A 20,002-nucleotide genomic window follows, 5' to 3' on the forward strand; every position below is an offset into this window, starting at 1 on the left:
TTATTCCACAGAGAAAAAAATTTTATGAATCCCATTTACTCTAGAAATAACAGTTTTTCTTGGGTAAGGAAAATAGGACACAGAACGTATTTTTGGTATAGGAAAATTTATTACTATCGTGCTTTCATCATCAAAATTTATGATCTTGGTCTTTCCTTCTTGCCTTTGTATAAAGCCAAAAGAGAGACATTGGCTACTTTGACAACCTTAAAGCGGACTCCAGGAATGTCACCAACAGCATGACCTTTGCGACCAAATCCAGCAACCAGAACTTCATCATTTTCCTGGAATAAAACCAACAGTTTACTTCTGGTGTAAGTGGCAATCACCCAAAACACGCATCCATCCTATAAACAACTGTGGGAAACTCCCCTAAAAATAGAAGATAACTAAAACACTCACCTCAATAAAATTCAAGCAACCATCATTGGGAACAAAAGCAGTGATCTTTTTGCCATTCTTGATTAGCTGAACCCTGACACACTTCCTGATTGCAGAATTTGGCTGTTTGGCTTCAACTCCTCTGAAACATAAACAGCACAAGAGTGACTTGGCTTTCTGAAAAGGGACACATTTTACTTCGTGAAGTACAAAGCTTATTGGAAACTGTAGTATTCCTACCTTTTCAACATAATCTTAAATCCCTAACTTACAGCTAAGTTTTCCTTTAGTGTTAAATTCATTAGACTAATATCAGGGCAAACTTATGGCCTCTTTACAGCGATAAAACATGAACCAAGAGCTAGAGCTAGAAATAATGGATTCAAATCCTCATTACATTTGATGGGGCCACACAAAATTATCCTTTGGTAAAGTCAAAAAACAGTTGAGTGTTGGCAAATCCATGTGGCTCAGTCTTAGCTGTATAACATTAGGCAAGTAACTTCTCTCCATGTTTTGTCAAGTGGAAACTTGGGGAGTACCAAGATGAAGCAGCTGATGGGCGCCAACTGCTGAAAAGTTCCACACACACTAAGCTCTCAGAATGTCCCTTGTTTATGGTTACTTTCTCTCCTCCGATGTCACCCCAATTCCTTTTAAAGTAGTATTAAATGCTTAAAAATCTTCCGGGCTTATCTAACGTTCCAAAAAAACGTGGACACACAAAAACCTAGAAGTTACATCAATCTTTAAGTGCATTTATCCCGAGTTACCATACTAAAACCATGAAGGAGCCAACAATGGACTTTCACTTACACTTTTTCCAGCACAATTCCCTTAGCGTGAGAAGCGCCGCCAAAAGGGTTGGCCTTCAGGGCTGTGCCCAGATGGGCTTTCTTGTACTGCTTATCATGCCACTTCTGGTCTCGTCGGTGGCTACGGAGCTTCCTGGCAGTACGAAGACCGCGACACTTGCCTAAAAATCACAATCACCTTAGATTCCCCAGTAAAATCACCCACGTTTTTTTTTCCCACATTATCTCAAGTACTAGCCTCACCTAGACTACCGGCTGGTAGGCTCTGACATCATACCTTGCCCCATGGGCCAAACCACAAAGTTCCCCTTGAATCAACTAAGACGTGGAAACAAGTGCTCCAACGGCTACACTTTCTCAGAGGGACGAAGCCCCGCGCCATCGCTCGGGGGAAGCTGCGGCGCTCCGGCTCCCCTCTTAACTCCGGCTCTGCGACGCCCAGGCCCCTTTCCCGCCGGGCCATGTGGCTGCAGCAGCGGCGCTCCCCCGGCGCTTCCCACCGGCCCTTCCCATGGCTCTCCCTCACCGCTCTGTTTCCTATTTTCCCGCCGGTCCCCGAAACCCCAAGCTGCACGTGCAGCCCACTCTGCCCAGCAGAGAAGACAACTCACCCATCCTGCCGGCGCCACGGGCCTGAGCGAAAGAGAGAGGAAGCGCAGGAAGGAGCCACAAGCCCCCGCGAGCAAGCCCCGCCCATCCGAGGGCCCTTGAGGCTGTCTGCGCCGCGCCTGATCCCGGCTGCCGCCCCTCGGTACAAAGCGACAAGCCTGCACCACTTTCCAGAATCTGCGTCTTATCTAATTTGTGTGCGATTCGGGGATATCTAATGTTCGCTATGGTTTATTTCTTTTTATGCGAATACCGCGGACGGAGGGAACCGCGACTACCAATCCCAGAAGCCTTTGCATGAGCCCGGCGTCCGGCGCAGGCGCTCTGAGCAAACGCGCGGGGCGGGCTCTGAGGCGCTGAGTGAGAGGCCCAGGGCGACTGCGTGTGGTGGGGTGGGCACCTTGTGCTTGTAGTTCGGAAAATTAGACCTCAGAAGACCCTTAACTCCTACTCAACAAGAAGCACGGTAAATTGAAAAACATTTAGTGAAGCAAGGTGATGTAGTATTTAAAAGCTCACTCTTAGTGAGAGACCAAACCAAAGCTGCTGTTTTAGTTGTGGAACCTTGATTCTTTCGGTGAACTCAGCTTGTCCTGGAGAGTGAAATAGATATAAAAGTTTTCTGGAGCCTGTCATATTCTGAGATGGCCCACATTCTGTGGAGCGTGTTTCTCTCTAAATAAATCCACTTCTTACCATAAGAAAGAAAAGAAAGCTCTCTGGGGTGTTGGTTCATATCACAACTCTTTATAAAAATGTCTTAGATCCTGCCTGCTGTTCCAGGCACTTGGTGATGTAACAGTTAACAAAATAATTAAGGTTTCTGCTCTTAGAAAGTTTATATTCTAGGTATGAGAGGACAAAATATGTGTACTTAAACATAAAAAGATACTTTTACATATTGATAAGTACTATGGAGAAAATGCACCTGGTTCAGTGATTGAGGCAGGTGGCTGCTCTGGGTAGGGGGTGTTAGAAGTTGTCTCTGGAGATTACATTTGAGCTGAGATGCTAAAGAAAGACAGCCGTCTAAATAGGTATATGGGTAAAGTCTTCTAAGAAGAGGGATCCTCTAAGTATAGAATGAGGCTGGAACTTTTTAAGAGCTGAGGGATCAGGGAAGAGATAGCTGAGTGCTTGAAGAGTAGTCAACTCTTCGCATGAGGTGGCCAAAGTACTGGAGTTTCAGCTTCAGCATCATCCTTCCAAAGGAATCCCAGGACTGATCTCCTTCAGAATGGACTGGTTGGATCTCCTTGCAGTCCAAGGGACTCTCAAGAGTCTTCTCCAACACCACAGTTCAAAGCATCAATTCTTCAGCACTCAGCTTTCTTCACAGTCCAACTCTCACATCCATACATGACCACTGGAAAAACCATAGCCTTGACTAGACGGACCTTTGTTGGCAAAGTAATGTCTCTGCTTTTGAATATGCTATCTAGGTTGGTCATAACTTTCCTTCCAAGGAGTAAGCGTCTTTTAATTTCATGGCTGCAGTCACCATCTGCAGTGATGCGAAGAGTTGACTCATTAGAAAAGACTCTGATGCTGGGAGGGATTGGGGGCAGGAGGAGAAGGGGACGACAGAGGATGAGATGGCTGGATGGCATCACTGAATCGATGGACATGAGTCTGAGTGAACTCTGGGAGTTGGTGATGGACAGGGAGGCCTGGCATGCTGCAGTTCATGGGGTCACAAAGAGTTGGACACGACTGAGCGACTGAACTGAACTGAACTGAAGAGTAGTATGGCAATAGGTGAGGTTTGAGAGTGCACAGGGACATGTGGAGCCTGTAGACTATGGTAAAGACTGTTTACTCTTCCTGTGATTGGATACCTCTGAAAAGTTTTCAGCAGGGGAGTAACGAGATAGGGTTTATATTTTTATGGGTTCACTCTGGCTGTTGTGAGGAGAAACAAACTAAGAGATGAATCTGTGAGGCCAGTTGAGAGAGTGTTACCCTACTTCAGTTGGGAGATAATGCACGTCTCAGTCCAAGGTGGTAAAAAGTGGTGAGATTAGATTTATAGTTTGATGGTGGAGCCAACAAGATTTGCTCAGGACTGTAGGCTGTGAGGTGGCACTAGTGGTAAAGAACCAGCCTCCCAATGCAGGAGACATAAGAGACCTGGGTTCAGTCCCTGGGTTGGGAATATCCCTTGGAGGAGGGCACGGCAAACCACTCCAGTATTCTTGCCTGGAGAATCCCATGGACAGAGGAGCCTGACAGGGTATAGTCCATAGGGTCTCAAAAAGTTGAACAAGACCTAGCATGCAAGCACGCATGTAGGCTGTGAGAAAGGAGTTAATTATGATTTGCATCCTGAGCAATTGAATGATTTGTGTTATTTACTGTGTGGGAAATACTGGGAAAGGAGTAGATTTAGAAGGTGATATTAAGGGTGCTGTTAAGGATATATTGAGTTTGAGATGCTTGTTAGACTTCCAGGTAGGGATGCTAGATGGTCAGTTAGATACATGGCTATGGTGTTCAAGAGAGTCATCAGTGAATAGATAGCACTGAAAGCCTTGGCTCTGAGTGAGATCATTTAGGGAAGGACTGTAGGTAGGACAGAGAAGGGCTTCCCTGGTGGCTCAGCAGGAAAGAATCTGCAATGCTAGAGACAAGGGTTTGATCCCTGGGTGGGGAAGATCCCCTGCAGAAAGAAGTGGCAACCCACCCAGCATTCATGCCTGAGAAGTCCCATGCACAGTGGAGCCTGGTGGGCTACAGTCCATCCATGGGGTTGCAAAAGAGTTGAACATGTCATAGTGACTAAACAACAACAAATACAGGACAGACAAAGGTTGGAGGCCCGAGCCTTGAGCACACACTTAGTGGTATGACAGAGAAGCAGATGAAGCAAAATAGACTGAGAAGTAGCTAATGCTGTACTTTAACAACAGCCAAGTGAAGAGGGTAGAAGGGAGCAAATGTGAAGGAAGGGTAAGTGAGGACTGAGAATTGTCTTTTCGATTTGGCAATGTAGAGGTTATTGGTGCCTTGTCAGGAGGGGATCCCATGAAATGGTGAAGGTGTAAGCTTGATTGGATTGGAGTCAAGAAAATATGGGAAAGAAGGAAGTGCAGACACCAATTATGGACAGTTTTTGTAAGGAGTTTTTCTATAATGTGCAGGGAAAGGGGGCCACAGCTGAACAGGGTTTGTCAGAATGGGTTTAAGACATCACATTTTATGATATTTTTATATGCTGATAAGATTATTCCAGTCAAGAAGAAAAAAAGAAAATTCACAGAGAAGAGGGATAATTGCATGAGCAAATCCTTGAGTATACTAGAGGGGTGCCTAAGTGGAGGAATTTTTTTTTTTTCTTTCCTGCACCATGTGGATCTTAGCTCCAAACCAAGGATCAAACCTGCACCCCTTGCTGTGGAAAAGCCTTAACCACTGGACCCACCAGGGAAGTCCTCAAGTGGAGGAATTGATCTTAGGAATTGTAACAATTTACCTATAGTAATAGAGAAGGAAGAGTATAGGGGTACTGCTGCTGCTGCTGCTGCTGCTAAGTCGCTTCAGTCGTGTCCGACTCTCTGTGACCCCATAGACAGCAGCCCACCAGGTACCCCCATCCCTGGGATTCTCCAGGCAAGAACACTGGAGTGGGTTGCCATTTCCTTCTCCAATGCGTGAAAGTGAAGTCACTCAGTTGTGTCCGACTCTTCACGACCCCATGGACTGCAGACTACCAGGCTCCTCTGCCCATGGGATTTTCCAGGCAAGAGTACTGGAGTGGGGTGCCATTGCCTTCTCCGGTATAGGGGTACAACTGCAAGTAAATTGGAAGATCTGTTGATAGGAAGATGTGGAACTTCTCTTTTACTACTCTTATGTCAATGAAATAAGCAGGATCATCAGTGAAGAGAAGGAGCAGGAAAAAGAGGTTTATGTAGAGGGGTAAGATGTGAAATCATCATTAGGATAACAATGCTAGCATTAAATAGTATTTACTGTGTGCCACATATTATTTTGGGCTTCCCTTGTGGCTCAGCTCGTAGAGAATCTGCCTGCAATGGGGGAGACCTGGGTTCGATCCCTGGGTTGGGAAGATTCCCTGGAGAAGGGAAAGGCTACCCACTTTAGTATTCTGGCCTAGAGAATTCCATGGACTGTATAGTCTATGGAGTGGCAAAGAGCCGGACATGACTGAGCAACTTTCACATATTATTTTATGTGCCTTACATTTATTAACTCATTTAATTCTTATAATGCTAAAAGGTAAATACTCTTATTACCTCTGTTTATAGATGCTTTTGAACTGTGGTGTTGGAGAAGACTCTTGAGAGTCCCTTGGACTGCAAGGAGATCCAACCAGTCCATTCTGAAGGACATCAGCCCTGGGATTTCTTTGGAAGGAATGATGCTGAAGCTGAAACTCCAGTACTTTGGCCACCTCATGCAAAGAGTTGACTCACTGTAAAAGACTCTGATGCTGGGAGGGATTGGGGGCAGGAGGAGAAGGGGACGACAGAGGATGAGATGGCTGAATGGCATCACTGACTCTATGGACGTGAGTCTGAGTGAACTCCAGGAGTTGGTGATGGACAGGGAGGCCTGCCATGCTGCGATTCATGGGGTTGCAAAGAGTCGGACACGACTGAGCAACTGAACCGAACTGATAGTGTCTTAGTCCTTTCAGGATACTATAACAGAATACCATAGACTGGGTAGCTTATAAACAACAGAAATTTATTTCTTACATTTCTGAAGACTGGAAAGTCCCAGGTCAAGGTGCTGGAAGATCTAGTGTCTGCTGAGAGCCCACTTCTTGGTTGGTAGACTCTTTTGCAATAGCCTCAAAGGTTGAAGGCAACTCTGGGGTCACTTTTATTTATATTTTGTTTTTTTATTTTTTTCTCAGTTTTATTGAGATATATTTGATATATTGGGGTTTCTTTATGAGAGTTCTAGTGAAAGTGGAGAGTGAAAAAGTTGGCTTAAAGCTCAACATTCAGAAAATGAAGATCATGGCATCTGGTCCCATCACTTCATGGAAAATAGATGGGGAAACAGTGGAAACAGTGTCAGACTTTATTTTTTTGGGCTCCAAAATCACTGCAGCCATGAAATTAAAAGACGCTTACTCCTTGGAAGGAAAGTTATGACCAACCTATATAGCATATTGAAAAGCAGAGACATTACTTTGCCAACAAAGGTCCATCCAGTCAAGGCTATGGTTTTTCCAGTGGTCGTGTATGGATGCGAGAGTTGGACTGTGAAGAAAGCTGAGCACCAAAGAATTGATGCTTTTGAACTGTGGTGTTGGAAAAGACTCTTGAGAGTCCCTTGGACTGCAAGGAGGTCCAACCAGTCCATTCTGAAAGAGATCAGTCCTGGGATTTCTTTGGAAGGAATGATGCTGAAGCTGAAACTCCAGTACTTTGGCCATCTCATGCAAAGAGTTGACTCATTGTAAAAGACTCTGATGCTGGGAGGGATTGGGGGCAGGAGGAGAAGGGGACGACAGAGGATGAGATGGCTGAATGGCATCACGGACTCGATGGACGTGAGTCTGAGTGAACTCCGGCAGTTGGTGATGGACAGGGAGGCCTGGCGTGCTGTGATTCATGGGGTCGCAAAGAGTTGGACACAACTGAGCGATTGAACTGAACTGAACTGAACTGAATCCCATTCATGAGGGCTCCACCTTTATATCTAATCTACACCCAAAGACATGCCCCAACACACACCTACTAATGCTGCACATTGAGGATTAGGTCTTAACATGAATTTTGCCTTCCAATTTAGAAGTGTGGGAGGATAGGTTGACAAGAGAATTTTGCGGACCCATTTGAAACCATAGTAATGAAGTTACATCAGTTAGCATGGCTTTGTGTATTCTTCAGATTCATTTGATATAGTGACTGAGTAGATAATTGGCCTGGGCGTGGGGTCTATTTACAGTAAATGTGCCCGAGGAAGGGCAAAGGAGTTGAGAGTGATTATAAGGGAAGGATTACAATGAACCATGAGATGCTGGAGGAGTAAAGAGCCTTTTTTTTTTTTGCTGAGTCAATTCAATCGTGCCCCTTTATTTGAGACCCTATGGACTGTAGCCTTCCAGGCTCCTCTGTCCATAGGATTCTGTAGGCAAGAATACTGGAATGGGTTGCCATGTCCTTCTTCAGGGCATCTTCCCAACTCAGGGAAGAACCTGTGTCTCTTAGGTCTACTTGCTTTGACAGGAGGGATCTTTACCACCAGCACCACCTGGGAAGCCCTAGTAAAGAGCCAGGGATAGGCAAAACAGTTCTGAAGGCCTGGCCCTACCAGATATGAGAAATTTCTGTGAGGCTAATGGGCTTCTCAGGTGGCACTAGAGGTAAAAAACCTGCCTGACAATGAAGGATATGTAAGAGACAAGGGTTCCATCCTTTGGTCTGGAAGATCCCCTCATGGCAACCCATTCCAGTATTCTTGCATGGAGAATCCCATGGACAGAGGAGCCTGGCAGGCTGCAGTCTACAAGGTTTCACAGAGTCGGACACGACTGAAGCGACTTAGCATGCATGCAAGTAAGATAGAGTAGTGTTAGTACAGAAGTTGATAACTTGACTAATGAATAGAATACAGAGTCCAGCAAAAGACTCCTATAGAAGGAGTATAGAATGTTATTAAGTGACAGAATTAGATGTCAAATCAGTGTGTAAAAGAAGAATTGTCAAACAGATGGAGCCACACAAAAAGTGGTTACCCAGATTAAACTGAGTCACCATTTCAGGCTAAAAACAAATATCAGTTCCAGGCAGATTGAGACACTATATGTCAACAGTAAAATTTAAAAATTCTGAATAGAAAACAAAGGTATCTCCATGAACTTAGGAAAGGAAACTATTTCTAAATAAGAGGAATGATAAATTTGACCATATTAAGAACCTTGTTTAAAAAAAAAAAATACACCTGAAAGAAAGAAAAAGAAGTTACAACCTGAGTTGATAGTCACAGGAAGTGTTCATTTAAAGTTGGGATAGATTATTTCTTAAAAGTTGAGTAAAACATCCTGTAAAATCATCTGGGCTAGGTGCTTTCTTTGTGGAAAGGTTATAAACAGCTTAAATATCTTTTAAATTAAATCTGATGTAAACTGAATGTCTAGTTACAGAATGATTCAGAGAACCATGATTTCTTCTTGAGTCAGATTTGGTAAGTCATTTTTTAGAGTTTGTCTATTTCATCTAAGTTTTCAAAATTATTTCATAAAGTTGTTATGACATTCTATTATGCATGAATGCATGTGTTATATATACTTGTTGGAAGTTGTTTTAACAATGAGTGTAAAATGCTATATATAGTACTACACAGGTTATCTCTTTTCAAGTGAGTTTTGGTAATGTGCACATTTCAAAGTATTTGGTCTATTGTTATCTAAGTTGTCAAATGTATGGGCATAAAGTTGTTTGTAGTTCCTTTATAATCTTTTTAATATTCGTAGATTTATAATGATGTCTCATCTCCCATTCCTGATATTGATAATCTGTATCTTCTTTCTCTTTTTTTTCCTTTTTTTCTAATTTTACAATAGCCACCCTCAGTTCAGTCAGTTCAGTTGCTCAATTCAGTTGCTCAATCGTGTCTGACTCTTTGTGACCCCATGGATTGCACCACGCCAGGCTTCCCTATCCATCACCAACTCCTGGAACTTGTTCAAATTCATGTCCATCAAGTTGGCGATGCCATCCAACCAACTCACCCTCTGTCGTCCCCTTCTCCTCCTGCCTTCAATCTTTCCCAGCATCAGGGTCTTTTCCAGTGAGTCAGTTAGTCACATTGGGTGGCCAAAGTATTGGAGTTTGAAGTTCAGCATCAGTCCTTCCAATGAATAGTCAGAACTGATTTCCTCTAGGTTTGACTGGTTTGATCTCCTTGCTGTCCAGGGGACTCTCAAGAGTCTTCTCCAAAACCAGAGTTCAAAAGCATCAATTCTTCAGTGCTCAGCTTTCTTTATGGTCCAACTCTCACATTCATTCATGACTACTGGAAAAATCACAGCTTTGACTAGACAGACCTTTGTCGGGAAAGTAATATTTCTGCTTTTTAATATGCTCTCTAGGTTTGTCGTAACCTTTCTTCCAAGGAGCAAGCATCTTTTAATTTCATGCCTGCAGTCACCATCTGCAGTGATTTTGGAGCCCAAGAAAATAAAGCCTCTCACTGTTTACATTGTTTCCCCATCTGTCTGCCATGAAGTAATGGGACCAGGTGCCATGATCTTTGGTTTTTGAATGTTGAGCTTTAAGCCAGCTTTTTCACTCTCCTCTTTCACTTTCATCAAGAGGCTCTTTAGTTTCTCTTTGTTTTCTGCCATAAGGGTGGTATCATCTGCATATCTGAGGTTATTGATATTTCTCCCAGCAATCTTGATTCCAGCATGTGCTTCATCCAGTCCAGCATTTTGCATGATGTACTCTGCATACAATTTAAATAAGCAAGGTGACAATATGTAGCCTTGACATACTCCTTTCCCAATTGGAACCAGCCTGTTGTTCCATGTCCAGTTCTGTTGCTTCTTAACCTGCATACAGATTTCTCAAGGGGCAGGTAAGATGGTCTGGTATTCCTATTTCTTTAAGAATTTTCCAGTGTGTTGTGATCCACACAGTCAAATGCTTTGGCATAGTCAACGAAATAGAAGTAGATGTTTTTTTCTGGAATTTTCTTGCTTTTTCAATGATCCACTGAATGTTGGCAATTTGAACTCTGGTTCCTCTGCCTTTTCTAAATCCAGCTTGAACATCTGGAAGTTCTCAGTTCATGTACTGTTGAAGCCTGGCTTGGAGAATTTTGAGCATTACACTGCTAGCGTGTGTATGTGTGTGTGTTAGTTGTTCAGTTGTGCCCAACTCTTTGCGACCCCGTAAACTGCAGCCTGCCAGGCTCCTCTCTCCATGGCATTTTCCAGGCAAGGATGCTAGAGTGGGTTGCCTTTTCCTTCCCTAGCATGTGAGATGAGTGCAATTGTGCAGTAGTCTGAATATTCTTTGGCATTGCTGTTCTTTGGGATTGGAATGAAAACTGACCTTTTCCAGTCCTGTGGCCACTGCTGAGTTTTCCAAATTCACTGGCATACTGAGTGCAGCACTTTCACAGCATCATCTTTTAGGTTTTGAAATAGCTCAACTGGAATTCCATCATCTCCACTAGGTTTGTTCATAGTGATGCTTCCTAAGGCCTACTTGACTTCGCACTCCAGGATGTCTGACTCTGGTTGAGTAATCACACCGTTTTGGTTATCTGGGTCATTAAAATCTTTTTTGTATAGATCTTCTGTGTATTCTTGCCACCTCTTCTTAATATCTTCTGCTTCTGTGAAATTCATACTATTTCTGTCTTTTATTGTGCCCATCTTTGTGTGAAATATTCCCTTGGTATCTCTAATTTTCTTGAAGTTTTTACATTTTTTAAAAAGTATACTTTTCTTTTTTTTTTTTTTTTTGGCCATGTGGCATGTGGGATCTTACTTCCCCAACCAGGGATTGAACCTGCACCTCCTGCATTGGAAGTGTGGAGTCTTAGTCTTCCTGGAAGTCCAGGAAGTTCTCTTGGTCACTTCGAAGTTTAGTAATCTTCTTCTAATTTTTCTGTCTTCATTTTCATTGATTTCTGGTCTTATCTTTTCTTATTTATTTTTTTCTGCTTGTTTTGGAGTTAAAGGGAAGCTTCTGTTATTGATTTGAGATCTTTATTCTTTTAAAATATATATGGCGGTATGACTATCCCTCTAAGTATTACTTGAGTTTTGGTATGTTATATTTTAGTTTTAATTCATTTTAAAACATTTACTAATTTCTCTTTTGATTTCCCTTTTCACCTATGGATTATTTAGAATTGCATTATTTAATTTCTAAATACTTGGATAACTTCTAAATATCTATGTTATTTAGTTCTAACTTAGTGTCATTATGGTCTAAGAATATCCTTTTTTGATTGTAGTATTTTAAAAATTTGTTGAGGTTTGCCTTATGGCCCAGATTTAGTCACTCTCAGTGAATTCTCCTTGTACACTTGAAAAGAAAGTATATTTGCTAAGGAAGAATGTACTGTCAGTGTTAATTAGCCCCAGGTAGTTGATAGTGCTGTTCGGGTCTTCTGTGTCCTGTATTCAGGATGATACTGACATTGTGTGGAGAGAGTGGGGATCATAGTGGGATGTTGGGTTGTGTTTACTTTATACAGTAGGTTTAATTATTATATTATTATAGAAACAAACAAATAAATAAAGCATGAACCAATGGTTAGGATGTGCTGTGAACCAAGGATTTTGATTACTATAGCCATGAATACAGTTTTTAAAGGATTTGATGTCTGTATTTGGAGGTTTGAATTTTTTAATTCCTAATAAAGAACATATTATGTAATTTGGAGCCTGAAAGGAGATGGAATTTCCTTTGACCTTGGGCCCTAAATTTTCTAAAAGGGTACTCAAACAAGAATCAGCTTGAGGAACCAAAAGAAAAGAAAGCTGTCCTGGCTAAAGGGTAGTGAACCAGCCAGAAAACTGAGGAAGGTGAAGTTCAAGGGGTGTGCAGGACCAGCTCATGTCCAACCTATAGGCCAAAACAAGGAGTCTGGGTTTTATTCTGAGTGTGATGAGAAGCCATTGGAGGCCACAGATGAAAGAGTGAAATAGTGAAAGAATATGATGTGCATAGCTAAGGTAGGGCACCACAGAGGGACAAGAGAGCCTTGGCTTTCCAAGGAGGGGACTGTTGCAATAGTACAGGTGAGATATCAGAGGTCGTGGTATAATTGGGGGTTATATCATGTTGGAAAGAGCAAAATCATTGACATCATCATCATCACTACCACCACCAGCACCACGATTGTCTCCAAGGCATACTGAGTACTGTTTAGGTGCCAGGCTTAGAATTTCACATGCATAATTTCTTTTAACCCGCACAATAACTCCTATGTGGTAGGAGTTATTTATTTTACCATTTAAATTGAGACTTAAAGAAGTTAACTTTCTTAACCAGAACATGTTTGTTGGTTTCCAGGTTAGTTATAAGACACAATTTTGATTTTTAAGGAGCTAAGGAAAAAATTTGATGAATGTAAATATGGCACAGAATTGATGGGAAATAATTTTCTAGCCAGCGCTAGAAAATAAGGGGTATAGTTCTTAAGGTTAAAGTATTCTTATTATAATTTGTAACTGGATGTCCATGGGTTACTAAAGGTATGTAAAAACCAGTAGACACTTTGTCACAAAAGATCCTATTTGGTAGTTCTAAAAATGTTAGGGGCATGGAGGGAGGAAGGAGAACATGTTTTTGTCTTTCCTAGTATTTCCTCCAACAGAAGGACTTAAATTAGTGTAATATCTCTGCCATTTACTCATTCCATGCCAGGTGGGGAAAAGTGACATCTCTCTTCAAGTGTAAGTTTAGAAAAAACAGTTTAGACATGTTCAGCTTTTCCTGTTTTCCTTTTTGGGACCTAACCTGCCCATGGAGCACACATTTCCTTCTGTTTCTTCTGGGGCAGTCCTCTCTTCCCTGTGAGAAACCAGTACTACCGTGATAGGCTGCTGTGTCTGTCTTCTGCAAGGAGGGGTTCAGTTACAATCTATTTTGCTCCTTCACTAAGCTTGTCCTCCAGTCTGGCCTTTCATAGTAATAAAGGTGGTATTTAACCCTATACTTGTCTAACATCTTGTTTTTGTGGTTTAGTCACTAAGTGGTGTCTGACTCTTGTGACCCCGTGGACTTGGGGACATAGCCAGCCAAGCTCCTCTGTCTGTGGGATTTTCCAGGCAGGAATACTGGAGTGGGTTGCCATTTCTTTCTCCAGGGGATCTTCCCAATCCAGGAGTCAAACCCAGGTTTCCTGCATTGCAGGCAGATTGTTTACTGACTGAGCCACCAGGGAAGCCAAGCTCTTGTTTAATTTCTCAGTTATTAATAGTTTAACACTCAGGTGGGTCAGGGTTTCCCTAATGGCTCAGTGGGTAAGGAATCCACCTGCAGTGCAGGAGACACACAAAACTTGGTTCAACCCCTGGGTGGGGAAGATCCCTTGGAGAAAGAAATGGCAACCAACTCCAGTATTCTTGCCTGGAAAATTCCACTGACAGAGGAACCTAGCAGGTTACAGTCCAGGGGGTCTCAAAGAATGGGACATGACTGAGCACAAGGCACAGGTGGGGCAGAAGAGTATTATTATTTGACTTCTCTCAGAGCCTCCTACCCCAACTAGAAAGAAAAATTGATCTTCATAAATTAGATCAGTTGATAGGGAGACTTAAGTCAAGGGTGATGCTGATTCTTTGTACTGTATGAAATAGAAGTTAACTTTTGGGGAAGAATGGCTAAGGGTTTTAATAATGTTGACAATTAATATTGGAGCTTTTAGAATGGTTAGAAGTTATTCCTAGTGCTTTAGCTATGAAAGTTGAGTCATTAGTTGCTATCAAATGTGACAAGATAAAATAACAGCTTTAAGTGGGCAAGGAGAAGCAGGAAAAGTGAGACAGATGCTTACATGCTCTGTATAACTACTAATGATGAATATTGAGTGCTTCATTTTTCCTGATTAAATTATTAAACCCAACTTTTCCTTTATCCAAAATTAATGAGATTTCTTATCCTCTCATTCTAGCTGCTTTTTGGTATAGTTGTTATTTCTTCTCATATCTATTCTGTGGAACTAAAGAAATAGTGTATTGCCATGTAGTCTTACTAATACTCAAGGTTGATCTTTAAAATCTTGTTATTTAGTTAAACCTCTGTGTAGGATCTAGGGAGGATTGACAGTGCTGTTCTTTGATGCCCTTTTAAAATTCCTGGAAGGGAGTTATCATTTTAATATGCATATTAAAAGGTATTCTCCAGGTGTTCTCTAACTTGGCTGAACACCAAACAAAAGAAAATAGGCCTCTATTTCAGCAGGGACCTTTGAATTATAAGAAATGAAAGATAATTTTTCTCACCAGGAAAAGAAAGATGATTTTCTTCACTCAGTGGGATGTTAAGTTTTAGAATCTCATTCCTGGAGAGGTTTAAGAACCTGTAGATGATTCTTAACCAGATCTGTGCTGTCTGTGTTCAGTAGGGACCAGATGATCTTTGTGATGGAGAATGGCCAGGGTCACTCTTTTGCCTTTGCATTCTGTAGTAAAATGAAGATTCACCAGGACTACTTCTAGGTGATTTAAATGTAAGAATATTATAATATAAAAATGTAAACTTTTATAAAAGTAAGTGTGTAAAATTTTGAACATTTTATATTACTAACATTTTATTGTTTAAAGGACTTTAAATAAGGTAAAGCAAGATTTTTTCCCCATAGATTGGGGGAAAAAAACACAAGAGAGAAAAAGTAATGAGGGAGTGGAAGGAGTAGAAGAAGAGCAGAAGAAAAGAAGTGAGGGGTTCTGGGTTTCTATAGCTACACAAATAACAGTGATAATTCTTCCACTGATCTAAAGCATTACTTTTCAATCTTGGTTCTGGCAGTCGTTACTGACTATGAAGATAACCCAAATGAATAAATCTATAACAAGTTCATATATAACTGGTTCATTTTTTGTACTATGTGCCAGTGAATTTTGAAATTTACTTAGGTTTTCAGTTAAAAAGTCTGGGTTTATGTTAATTATGTAGCAGACAGTATCTTGGATTTTTACCAAGTAGTTGTACATAATGCTCTGTGAAGTATTAATTTTTGTCCAAGGAATCCATTTTTCTCTTTTTATAAATGGCAGCATAAAGTATAGGGCAACATCAAATAGTACATACTCTCAGTTTGAGTTTTAGTTTACTGAATTAAAACTCTAACTCCTGTCTCTGTTGAGGTGAGGACTTTGCAGGTGCCTGCTGAGAGCATTTTTGAGAGTAATGGAAGCCTTTTCCTCCCTAGTTGCTTCACCTCTTCGAAAGAGATAGTTATGACTCATCTCTTGTCTCTTTATCTATTTCATAGCTGTCTCTCTTTCCCTATCTAATTAGCCATTGTTTGGAGTGGAGGTGGGACCTTCAGAGAAGGTCATTAATTTGCTAGGTGAAATATCCCAAAAGTGTTTACCCCAGCAAATATGTGTTCACATATCACTTGTTTGGGATCTTCTTGGGGGCAAAGATTAGGTCCTTTTTACACTGTATTCATGGCATCTAGCACATGACAATCAATGTTTGCAAAATGCACAGATTTATGAAACAGCAAGCCTCCTGTTTCAGTTTAGCTTGAGAAACAAGAATGTAAACATGTGCCACTAATTTAACACTTTATCCATGTTCCATGAAGTCAAAGGGAAATCTAAAGTAAGAAACATTTAACATTTAAATCAAAAGCATTTGTATTTCATTTGCTTACCTGATTTTAATCAACTCAGAAAGTAATTTGATGAAAATTGGTAGAAATTATGACAGCAATTAGGCTCTGAACTTGCTAAGAGTCTGTACTAGTCTGGATTTGCCACAAAAAACCAATAGGAGATATATACATATATATGCACATATATACTGGAGAAGGAAATGGCAAGCCACTCCAGTGTTCTTGCCTGGAGAATCCCAGGGATGGGGGAGCCTGGTGGGCTGCCGTCTCTGGGGTCGCACAGAGTCGGACAAGACTGAAGCGACTTAGCAGCAGGAGCAGCAGCATGCACATATATGAATATATGGTTTATTATAGGAATTGGATCATGCACTTATAGAGGCTATGAAGTCCCTACATTTGCAGTCACCAGCAAACTAGAGACCCGGGGAGCCGATGTTATAGTTCCAGTTGTAGTCTGAGTCTGAAAGCAGAAAAGGACTGATGTCCTTGCTGTAAGACAGAATGTGCAGTCTCCCTTACGCCACCTTTTTGCTCTAGTTGAACCTTCAGTGTATTTGATGAGGACCACTCACCTTGGAAAGGGCAATTTGCTTTGCTCAGTCTACTGAATCAAATGTTCATCTCATTCAGAAACACCCTGAGAGACACAACCAAGTATATAGGCACCTCACAGCCCAGTTACATTGACCCACCTTAACCATCACGGAGTCATACCTTTGACAAGGAGAGTACATACATACTATATGGTATTTTGCTAATAAACTGATGTAACATGGGTTTTGTCTATTTGCGTTTTCAAGCTACTAAAGTTGATGGAATACTTGAATTAGTTTATTTTCTAGGTGCAGGTACCTAAATATTCAAGCCCTGGAGTCACAACCATGTGACATGAAGTGAGAAATAATTATGTAATATTTGTGATAGGTTTATTCATTTTCCTCTACATTTTATTTAGCACCAACTTGGACCAGCAACTTCTTGATGTACATCAGTTTAATTAGACATGGTCTCTGTGCTCATGGAGCAGGCCTTCTGATAAGGAAATGAGCTGTAAACAAGTAATGAGAAAGTAAATGTCTCAGTACAAATTGTGATATATGTTATGATGAGAGTGAACAGAAGACAGGGAGAATTAGAGGAGTGTGAAGTGATTCCCACAGCCAGAAGAATATGTACAGAGTCACTGAGGTGCATAAAAGCCTGGCATGTGGAGGATGTTGAGAGGCTGAGTGCAGGCAGAGTGCTGTAAGCATGGTGGGGAGAAGGGTGAGAGAGACCAGCAAGGACCAGGTCATGCAGGCTTTGTAGGAGGTGCTTGGATTTGGATTTTGAATCAGTTTGCAAAGACCACTGTAATCAATTTGAACATTTGACTAATGGGATTTTCAGTCTGAGAGCATTTGCATGAATAGAGACTATAGTCTGATAAATGCTAGACGCCCCTTAAGGTAAATATTAGAATTTAGATAGATCCATTTTTTTTCCCCCATGAGAACTCAATTCTGTATTGTCATATATGATTATGAAAGATAGGTTTTTTATATTCACCTTTGTAGGTAATATTTTATTTAATAATATACAGCAAATCAGAATATGAAGCAAATCCAAGTATTTTCAGTTGAAAGCAGTGTGGATGAACAGCTTCCTATTCTCTCATGGAAAATGTTGAGGGAATATTTTCCATGCTCCTCTGCATTTTCTGTTTGTCTTGTACATCACTAATTGCTCTTTGTTCTGGAATAGCTTTAGGATGTTTGTAAAACAAACAGCCTTGAAAGGTAGAAATAGTATCTTTCTCTTTAGCAAAGAGGCAGGTTGGCTTATAGCCTTGGAAATTTGAGTTTCTCTCCTGAAATGATACCCGCTGTGGGTATGGGTGTCCATCTGCACCCACCTGTATTACTTTATGGGCAAAGGGATGACACAAATAGACCGATGCTCACACTGCTTGCTCTTTGGTGAGTAAAAAGCATAAAGTCCTTTGTTTCTGACCCATGAGTCTTGTCTTTTGCTAGCATCCATGAAGCCCTAACAGGCTACCTCATTGGCTTCCAAGTTGGGGAAAACCTCAGACCTTCACAGTTTTGGACAGAGACCCCTCAGCTGTCTGAGCAGGCAGGTGCAGTGCCCCACATGTGAGACCCCAGTGCTTTGTAGCCTGCACACTATCATATTAGCATTTTTTTTTAATCACTGATTTTCTCCTCCAGAGTCACAAGACAAGCTGTTCTCAGACAATCACATCTTAAGCGTGATTTCTATTTTAAAATGCATGTGTGAAACCTACTAACTACTAATTATTCTGCTTTAAATATTCTTCAGCAAGTGGGAGAAAATTTCAACAACAGAATGCTATATTAAAATTTTAGAGGCATCATGTCGTAAAATATATCAAGATGATACTTGACTTAAAAAATGGTGCATGTGTGTGTATGTGCCTGAATATATAACTGAAGCATATTTTCAAGAAAGTTTGCTACATAATAAGCACTAAGGGACTACTACTGTGGTTTCTGAGTGTTCACAGAACCGTTATTCTCATGGTACAGGATCATCATGGCTTGGGTTCTCACCTCCTAACCAGGAGTTTGAGGAGCAGTGCAGTCAGGTACTACTTCTGCTACTGTGTGAGACTACGAGGGCTTGCTCTGGCAGCTGGAGATGTTCTGTGTTTGCACAGGCCAATACAGTGGCCACTAGCCACATGTGGTTACTGAGCACTTGAAGCTTGGTTATTCTGAACTGAGATATGCAGAAGTATAAATTATACACCAGATTTCAGGCATAGGGCAGGAAAGGACAGTAAAAGATTTTGTTAATAATTTTAAAAAATTACTTTTCTGTGTGAAATAATATTTTAAGTGTATCAGGTTAAATAAAATATATTGTTAAACTAATTTCACCTGCTTATTTTTAACTCTTTCAGTGTGGCTACTAGACAACTTTAAATTACATATGTAGCTCTTGTTTTGTTTTGATTGATCAAATAGAAATTAGATCTTTGCTACTCACAGCACAGCTAAGAGTCCTTAAGACTAGGATTGCCAGATGTAGCAAATAAGAATGGAAGATATCCAATAGAATTTAGTTTTCAGATAAACAACAAATAATTTTTAGTATATTATGTCCCAAATATTGCATGGGGCATATTCATGAATAAAGTTATTTGTTTTTTTTAATCTGAAGTTCAAAGTTAACCAAGTGTCCCAAATTCTATTTGACAGCACTATCTATGATGAAAATCCTCATGCCCAGACCTGTCTTGCTCCTTGAAATTCCATGGAATCAGGAAAAGGACAGAAAATTGAGTGCAGTGAAAGAAAAGAGAAGAAAAGAAAATATAGTGAGAAATAGAAATAAGATGGAGCATGGATAGGCCTTTTATATTTTATAATTTTTGTTAGCAATTTTCTTCCTTATTTCTGTTTTTTTTGCCACTTCTCCAAGTGTTGTGATTTTATCTCCTCATTTTCTATAGGGCTCCCTAGAGCCACATTAAAAGATGCCAATTGTGCACAGTGGGCAGCAAGGAAAGGAGTGTCTCATCAGGGTCAAATCCCCAGCTTTCCTATAATCCATCATCTCTGAAATGCCACTTAAAATGGGCCCTTTTAGCTACCAGTACTTTGTCATTAAGGAGGTCAAGTTTCTTAAGTGTCAAAAATGGTGACACTTTGATTTTAGAGGATTTTGTTTATTGTGCTCTTTTAATTGTATGTTTTCAGGTGGCTCAGATGGTAAAGAATTCTCCTGCAGTACAGGAGACCTGTACTGTTTGATCCCTGGGTTGGGAAGATCCCCTGGAGAAGGGAATGGCAACCCACTCCAGTATTTTTACCTAGAGAATTTCATGGACAGAGGAGCCTGGCAGGCTACAGTCCATGGGGTTGCAAAGAGTTGGA

The 20,002-nt window shown here is 41.0% G+C and overlaps 2 protein-coding genes across 5 annotated transcripts in view; one reads left to right on the plus strand and one right to left on the minus strand.

Annotated features, from left to right (window-relative positions):
• Positions 1-87: 87 nt before the first annotated feature.
• Positions 88-2,031, minus strand: RPS23 (ribosomal protein S23). The gene is made up of 4 exons (XM_019965388.2): positions 1,808-2,031; positions 1,198-1,357; positions 403-523; positions 88-284 (listed from the first exon to the last, which is right to left on the minus strand). The coding sequence occupies exons 1-4, from the start codon at positions 1,809-1,811 to the stop codon at positions 138-140; spliced, it is 432 nt and encodes a 143-aa protein (XP_019820947.1). The 5' UTR covers positions 1,812-2,031; the 3' UTR covers positions 88-137.
• Positions 2,032-2,119: 88 nt separating this feature from the next.
• The window catches only part of LOC109562301 (V-type proton ATPase subunit S1-like protein), a 41,365-nt gene continuing 23,482 nt past the window's right edge, over positions 2,120-20,002 (plus strand). For 2 of the 4 annotated variants that reach the window (XM_070793996.1, XM_070793998.1), the window contains exons 1-2: positions 2,120-2,271; positions 6,074-8,969. The gene's annotated coding sequence lies outside the window, so the exon portion shown is untranslated. The remainder of the gene's footprint in view (positions 2,272-6,073; positions 8,970-20,002) is intronic. The other 2 variants (XM_070793997.1, XM_019965390.2) reach the window with 2 other exon arrangements.

This window comes from Bos indicus, chromosome 7 (genome assembly GCF_029378745.1).
Source record: "Bos indicus isolate NIAB-ARS_2022 breed Sahiwal x Tharparkar chromosome 7, NIAB-ARS_B.indTharparkar_mat_pri_1.0, whole genome shotgun sequence".
Classification (NCBI taxonomy): Eukaryota; Metazoa; Chordata; class Mammalia; order Artiodactyla; family Bovidae; genus Bos; species Bos indicus.

Coding starts and splice junctions, on each gene's coding strand:
- RPS23 (XM_019965388.2), bottom strand. Junction 524..1,197: donor GGAATTGTGCTGGAAAAAGT/GTAAGTGAAAGT, acceptor TTTATGTTTCAG/AGGAGTTGAAGCCAAACAGC. Junction 285..402: donor GTTGCTTGAATTTTATTGAG/GTGAGTGTTTTA, acceptor GTTTTATTCCAG/GAAAATGATGAAGTTCTGGT.